The sequence below is a fragment of the Ammodytes marinus genome (genome assembly GCF_949987685.1).
Source record: "Ammodytes marinus genome assembly, chromosome: 5".
Taxonomy (NCBI): Eukaryota; Metazoa; Chordata; class Actinopteri; order Uranoscopiformes; family Ammodytidae; genus Ammodytes; species Ammodytes marinus.
This window is the reverse complement of record NC_137234.1, coordinates 8,185,844-8,194,195: the sequence shown is the minus strand read 5'-3', so window position 1 is coordinate 8,194,195 and position 8,352 is coordinate 8,185,844. Positions and strand designations below refer to the sequence as shown.

Here is an 8,352-nt window from a genome sequence, read left to right as displayed (position 1 = left end):
CTTTTATGAATAATAAAGGTCCACATTGTGCATTTAAGTGTTTATTTGACCTAAACTTGTCTGTTTGCGTCTGTATATTTCACCTATACGACTATCTTTAATGGACATGATCTCAACATTAGTTTTTGTTCAATACTCTGAAACAAAAATCTGAACTTCTAAAGCACTTGCATCAACTAAACTTTCCATAATAATTCTTAGCACTATTCTGAAGGTTATTACAGAAGTATTTGTTCATATGTTGTTAATCATCTGATTCATGATAAATTTTGTTCTTAAAAGACATGGACATTGGACATACACCCAACAACAGGTTAAGGCTCCCGTAGATAAAATAACCAAACAAATGAACACTGGATTATATTAAATTTTAATGTGCACAGCGTGATATTTATACAGTAAAAAGCAAGGAAGGAAAAAACAAACAAAAAAAAACATATTTTCTTATAAAAAAATATCACCTTTAAAAACAAATACACTCATTGAAAAGAACAGGTGCTATATGATATTGAACCATCCGTGTGTGAAGACAGCAGGTTGGACTGAAAAGGTGACGCAGTTGAAGCAAGGCTTAAATTGTCTCAAAAATACACAACCCCCCCTACTCCCACCCACCCACCCACCCAATCGAAGGGTAGGATAATTCAGTTTTGATACTGTTTTAAGCATCGTGTCCACAGTCAAGAATCGGGGCAGTAGAAACAAAATGTCAGGGTGAATTTGAAAAAATGTAATAAAATAATAAGAGGGAGGGTGCTTATAGCAATTCTGACCAGATGGCGCAAAAAAAAATGCATTCATAAAAATCACCCATTCAACCCTCACATTTGTGTTATTCCAATGCATTAACCTGTGTAAGTACCACACAAGTGCGCAAGACAAATCTTCACACACGCTTCACACTGCACATCCTATACTGTAAGTGCAGTGTGCAAAAAGTACAGTAACTGCTAGTACTAGAGTCTATACTACCTTTGCATACTAGCAAGGAGATTTTTTTATTAGTGCTATACACTAACATTACTTTCCCATAGGTTAGTGCACTGGAATGGAAGCCATACTGTAAGCTTGGAAAGTCTCATACTCTGCATACATACAGTACATTATATTTAAAACAATAGCATGGAAGTGAACCCCGCATAGTTCTTCATATTCATAGTGTAGAAAGAAATACAAATAAAAAAGCATTCACTGTGGAACTATGGTGATGTGCATGTTTAAAAAAAGTATTGAGCTTCACTTGAAAAAAAGAAAAAAAAAAGTTGGTCAGAAAAAGAAACAAAAATGTTGTATATAAAATTTTAAAAAATCATAATTTCTCATAAAATTCAAATGCATTCAACATTCTCTGTCACACGCTCATGAAATTGTGGTGATAATGGTGCTGATGTGGGGTATTGATAGTAATAAGCAAATGCAGAATTAGATGCAAATCAAAAGGCAAAGTGTGGCGAGCGTGGCGGGTGAGAGGACGGCGGTTTGCTGGCAAGGCGACGCAGCTAAAGGTACATGCAGGAACGAGGGCAGGTTCAGTGTGTCAGACTGCTGGACAGATGGGTGAAAAGAGGGGCTGGGGTAAGGGAGTGTGTGTGTGTGTGTGTGTGTGTGTGTGTGTGTGTGTGTGTGTGTGTGTGTGTGTGTGTGTGTGTGTGTGTGTGTGTGTGTGTGTGTGTGTGTGTGTGTGTGTGTGTGTGTGTGTGTGTGTGTGTGGGTCATAGGAGGGCAGTAGAGCGAGGGGCGATTGGGCTTGTCGGGCTTGTTTTGTTTGTGCTGAGTCAGTCAGACAGACATAATTTTGGCAGCACTCACTCTCTCTATCTTTCTCTCTGTGTTGACCTTCTCAACCCCTCCATCCCTCCATCCGGGCCTGCCCAACGGCTCCAAAAACACACACACACACACACACACACACACACACACACACACACACACACACACACACACACACAGTTTTTTAGCTAAAATAGCTTTTCCAAAAAGTTTTTTAGAACGTACACGTTAAAAACTTTACTACAACAGTGTTTTGAATATGCTTTCGCTTACACGCAGATCCACAAAAAGGACCTTAATCGCTGTAGTATGCATGCCAGGACAGTAGTTGGCGGTATAACTCTGTAGTAGATAGATAGCCCTTCAGGTGCAATTAGTTGTAGGACACTGTTGTAGCAAAATATTTCACTCCGGAACCTTTTGTTGCACAAAAACAAGATAAGGGATTATTCTAGGATATTTCGGTTATCCTGGCTTGCATTAGCCATGATCCGGTTGAACAAAAGCATTAGTTTTCAGTCCCCTAAAACACAGTTGTCGTGTGAACAAACAAACGGCCAAAACGAAAAAGAAAAAAAACGTTATGTTGAAAACGCTGCGACCCCCTAAGCATGGGAGAAGACAGTGTTACACCCTGACATCCCCTCTTCACATGAAACTCCATCAAAAAAGTGAAAAGCATGAAACGTCAACAGAAAACGTGACAGATGGAAGGAATCGTGTGGCAAAAAAAAAAATCTGAAAAAAATATATATTGTTTGCTTGACAAAGTTGAGACAGTGATGAATTTTTAAAAAAAAAACTAGAGAACACAAACAAAAAAAACTAAAACAAAATAAACCCCCCCTGGAAGAACGACCATTTTTGATTTTTTCCTGTGCCCACCCAACACTGCATAGAGAAAACAACAACAGCTGGTGAAAAAAAGGCCCCTTTACTTCCAAACCAATCTCCAAACCAGCTCTGGGAAAAGTCTCACTTCGATCTTCGAATGGATTTTTTTCCATTTTTCTTCGTCTTTTGACATCTCCCGCCATTTCTTTTGTGTGTGTTGCTCTAAGCCCCTCCCATTTCTCCCTCCCCCTCTCTTTTACTCATATTAATCCTAAATCATCCTCTTCATTGCGAACATGGTGGACATTTCTACACCTCCTTGACTGTACGGATTCGGACACTGCTGAAACATTTGCCCATGGCCTCGAATAACGGGTCGCAGAAGGTATGCACGCAGATTGAGTAGACGCGGGACACACAGTGGATTTCGATCAGGTAGCTCTTGATGCACGGCACAACCGCCCAGATGTGGATAAAGGACAAGATGGCGAAGAATATGCCCCAGATGAGGGCCAGAGGGATGCCGACCAGAGCCGTCAGCAGCCGGTAGCACCAGTACTTAGTCACGGTGAAGGTGGTGAAACTGGCCTTCCACACACCGTCAAAGCTGTAGGTCCCTGCAGGCTCTGCAATCACATCCTCAAAGTCTACCTGGAGGAACCAGAGAGAGAGAGAGAGAGGGGAATGGTTAGTGGATTTTAAACGTATTTAAATCAGTGGCCCCCATGAGGAATTCTGAGGAATTACAACAACACTGTAAACGCATCTACATGAGGTAAGCCTTCTGTATTTATTACTGGGTCTATAAATAGTACGCCAATTCAGTCCACTTCCTACTAGGAAAATACGACTGGAACGCTGTTTAAAGACGGACCCTGACTTTGAGGTCGGAAATCGGAAATTACAAACTCTTTCCACATCTGACTTGTCTAGAACGCACCATTAGTAACACACATTTCACTCCGGACATATGATGGAATACACTCCTGATTTTTTAAAGTCATTCACATCTGATATTAAGAAATCACACAGTCTGTCAGGTTTTCTAACAGGTGCTGTTACTGTAACGAGTATGAGTATATGATCAAGCTCTATGGTCATACTCATACTCATTAAGAATAAAAACCATTTCTGAGAATGGGTGAGCCAAGCCAAGTAAATAATAAACAGAAGCAACTGTCTGCTCAAGGTATAGTGGAGCGGCTAAATGCTTATTTTCCTCAGAATCTTTCAGTTGATGATTGTAATAGGAAAATTAAGCAATAGTGATACGTTAATAGTAGCATTAGGTTTTATTCAATCATACAGCAAGGATCTCCGCGGAGAGGCCACTGATACAGACACATGTAAGTATGTTGCAAGAGTGAGCCCCGTTTCGTTGAAGAGACGGATACTTAAGCACATTGCTTTTCGACCGAAAGACAGACTAATTGTATAGATAACCATAGGAGGAGTTTTGAGATAACCATAGGAGGAGTTTGAGCATAGGACAATAGAAGAACAGACAGAGTAATTGTGCATAAGTTAACCATAGGCGTGGCTGTCCGAGTGGTCGTTGGATAATCTACATTTCAGTTTCTAGAGTCACAAACAACATGCAATATATTCAATTACACTTATGAGTCTATATAAAACAATGGTTAAGTAAGCATTCCATATCTGAGTCCAGAGATATATAATATGCAATATTTCCCACTACAATGATACAAGCCTGAAAATTGGCATGAGCAGTCTCCATGGGTCACTTGACACGAACATTGTCAGAGACATTTGAAATTGTGAATTTGAAAAACTCTCATGGAAATGTATTGGTGTTTTTTTATTTAAAAAAAAATTCATTTCATTGTCTCCGGGAATTTTCTTGTCAAGTGACCCATGGAGACTGCTCATGCCAGTTTTCACGCTTGTATCACAACTTGAAAGATTGTAGCACTTATCTGCTCCACTAGAAGAGGAGAAAGACAACAATGGCATCTTTCAAAATATCAACTCAGTCATCATTTAAAAACAACATCAGCTGACCTAAGTCCCGCACAGGCGTAGAACACATTATAAAATAACAACATATGAGATACATAAAAAAATTAAAACACAATAAAGTAATAGCAATGCAGATGAGCTATAGTTTAGTCATGTACAGAAATAAAATGATTTGACAAATGCACTGAGAACTTTTAAAATGTGAAGGAAAGGTATGTAGGAAAATATGTTTTTAAGTATCCCAAAGTGAAAACAAAAACACTAGTAACCATCACATACTTGTTGTTCTGAGTTTGTACCTTAATGGTTAAATGCACTTAATGGAAGTAGCTTTGGATAAAAGCATCAGCTAAATAAAATGTAATGTAATGTAATCCCAAAAGTGACCTCTCATCAGCACCACATTCAGATTGTTAAGTATTTCACAACGGCCCCAATATGGTGTTGAACCAAAATCTGAACGCATTATTTCCACATAAATCAGCTGCTTCACTCCCTGTTTATACTCAGCCTGCAGAGACGGAGCCTCGGATTCCTGACTAGATTTACATCTCCCATCTCAGTGACTGGTACATAGTCTACCCACCAAACACACTGCCACGCCCAAAACACTCAGCACTACACACACACGCATGCACGCACTTATGTGCGCACACACGCATGCACGCACACACACACATAGATAGATAGATAGATAGATAGATAGATAGATAGATAGATAGATAGATAGATAGATAGATAGATAGATAGATAGATAGATAGATAGATAGATAGATAGATAGATAGATAGATAGATAGATAGATAGATAGATAGATAGATAGATAGATAGATAGATAGATAGATAGATAGATAGATAGAATCAAATGGAAAAGTCTGAAAGTCCAGACCAAATAAAGTAGACTATACTAAGACACCAAGTCACAGTATGATATCTAAACAATTATCAGGGTCAAAATCCATTTATAGAAGCTTTTACATCTGCTTTAGTAAACACTGGCTGTGTGGTACGTCTGTCTGTATAGTGGCCAGGAGGTGAGCTCATTCAAATAGATTTTTTCTGTAGAATAAACATAAGGTAGTGCACAGTTACAGACACCACAATTGGACCCAAATCCCAAGAAAACCCAAAAACATACACATTTCGCCCACAATGTCTGGTTGATTGACAGCTGATTTTTGGTGGTGCCTCTCCTCCTTAGCCTGATCCTACCAGACCATCGTACTTCCTTGCATTTGTACAGAAGGTCTGGAATCGCTCAATTGACAAACCTACACTCACTTGAAGGCGGGTGTCTGTTAAAGTTTAAAACTATTGGATCTGCCCAGTGCCACTCTGGATCTGCCAACCAATCGCGTAACATTTGGTTGTGACGTCATACGGCGGTTTCTGACCACAATTGAAACAAGCGCACAACCTCAACGTCATTGTTCTCAGCCACTCCCTCTGTTCGCTGATTGGACCAGTAAAAGAGAAAACCCGATAAGTATACACCGCAGACCCAGCCTGAATACAGAAGGGAAATGAAAACTGAGCGAAAGAAGGTAGGCGGGCGGTGTCAGTCTACCCATCCACCTCCCATCCAGATTAACAGGAACATACTGTAGCACTTCCTTCTACTATAAACAAATCTCTCTCAAAGGCTTTTAACTGGGACAATCTGTGCAGGTGACCGTGACCTGACAAGTGCTGTTTAATAAGGCGCAGAGAGGAAAAGTGGCAGCTGAGCACACCCACTCTAAGTACAATTTAGTGTCTCTCTCTCTCTCTCTCTCTCTCTCTCTCTCTCTCTCTCGCTCTCTCACATACACACACACACACACACACACACACACGCACACACACACACACACACACACACTCACACTTGAAATGTCTAACTTTTAAAAGTAAATGGTTTAAGAGCGGTAAAAAAAGGTGATTTGAAATCTAAAAATGTCTCTCTCCCTCCATCTCTCCCTCTCCTTCTCTCTCTCCCTCTCTCTCTTTCTCTCCCCCTCCCTCTCTCTCTCTCTCACACACACACACACACACACTTGTAATGTCAAACTTTTAAAAGTAAATGGTTTAAGAGCGGTAAAACAACTTGATTTTAAATCTCTCTCTCTCTTGTTGTGTTTCCCTCTCTCTCCCTCTCTCTCTCCCTCCCTCTCTCAATCTCTCGCTCTCTCTCTCCATCTCTCTCTCTCTCTCTCTCTCTCTCCACAGTCTCCTGAGTCAATATTTATGTTACAGTAACTTGCCAACTGTGTCTCGTCTAACAGAGCAGCTGGGCCACTGAGGGCTAATGGCTGCAATGTCACTAAGTCATAACCAATATTATTCAGTTGTGTCACTCACAATGACAATGTATGCAATGGAAAAAGTTAAATGTCTCATTCCCAAGTGAGATACAGTACTATCCAATTCCCACACACACACACACACACACACACAGAGAAAAGCACACTATGATTTACTTTTACCGTTTAAAATCTCTGAAAATATACATATTTTTCATATACAGCTCTGGAAAAAATGAAGAGACCACTCCAAATGTTCAGTGTCTCTCGTTTGACTATTTATAGGCATGTGTTTGAGTAGAATGAACATTTTGGTTTTATACTTTAAACTACTGACAACATTTGTACCAAATTCTAATACATTTGTTGTCATTAAGAGCATGTTCAATAAGTAATGTAGAGATGAAGATTCAAGAAAAATCCAGACTGGTCTCTTCATTTTTTTCAGAGCTGTATAAAATGATGACTTCAAACAGTAAGCCAATACGATTATGGAATACATTATAATAATTCTAGTTTGTAATACCATATATGGATGTTAAAATAAAGATATTTTAATGGTTTTAAGTGAATTAAACTACAAAACATGTTAATTGCTTTGTTTCCCAAATTTTGACACCACTTTCATATCTGTCTATCACAATATTAAGCGGGACAGCTTGACCCTGTCCTAAGGCGACCTGCCAATTAACCATTTCATTAGTTTAAATAGTTAAAAAAAACACATTTTATGGTTTAATGGGGTACTTGGCCAGGCCAGTCATGCACACTTCCCCCTGTAAAACTATAACCTGACATGTTTACACTGGCCTTTTATTCTTCTATAAAGCACACACAGACAGGAAAAGCCTTTGCCCAGTTTCAGTATGCTCTCTTTCGCCACTTGATATGTATTTGACTAGATTTTAGAAAGACGTTCATTAGCCAAATACTTTTTATAAAAACAATACAACTCTTAAGACAAATACCGCTCTGGAAAAAATTAAGAGACCAGTCTGGATTTTTCGTCAATCTTCATCTCAACATGACTTATTGAAAATGCGCTTAATTACAAAATAATTTATTGGAATTTGGTAGAAATGTTGTCAGTAGTTTATATTATAAAACCAAAATGTTCAATCTACTCAAACATACGCCTATCAATAGTAAAACGAGAGACACTGAACATTTGGAGTGGTCTCTCTCTTTATTTTTGCTCAACCAAATCAAATCCATTAAGTTAATAACTCCAACATACGCGTAAAGGACCCCGACCAATACAATACATATATATACTGTACTATACCATCATCGATAAAACACATTATCCCCTTAAAGTGTCACTGCACCATGTTTTTTGAGACAGAAGCTGAATTAACTTACTATGTTGCTAAGGAACACATACATGCTGATGTTAATATTTAAAAAAATTGCAATATGTTAAATATAGAAATTTAAATAATTTTTTTGTATTGTGGTTATTTTAGAGCTTTACAGTTTGCAGTTAC

At 38.9% G+C, this 8,352-nt stretch overlaps 1 protein-coding gene across 2 annotated transcripts in view; it reads right to left on the bottom strand.

The window, feature by feature from the left end:
• Positions 1-637: 637 nt before the first annotated feature.
• Positions 638-8,352, bottom strand: part of cav1 (caveolin 1) — a 15,000-nt gene continuing 7,285 nt past the window's right edge. Inside the window, exons 3-4 of one of the 2 annotated variants that reach the window (XR_013844901.1) lie at positions 1,915-3,255; positions 638-1,878 (exon numbers count right to left, since the gene is read on the bottom strand). Coding sequence is in view for 1 of the 2 variants with exons in the window: in XM_080028641.1 (XP_079884767.1) it covers positions 2,914-3,255 (342 nt within the window). In the remaining variant the exon portion in view is untranslated. Of the gene's footprint in view, positions 3,256-8,352 lie in introns of both variants that reach the window. The other variant, XM_080028641.1, reaches the window with a different exon arrangement.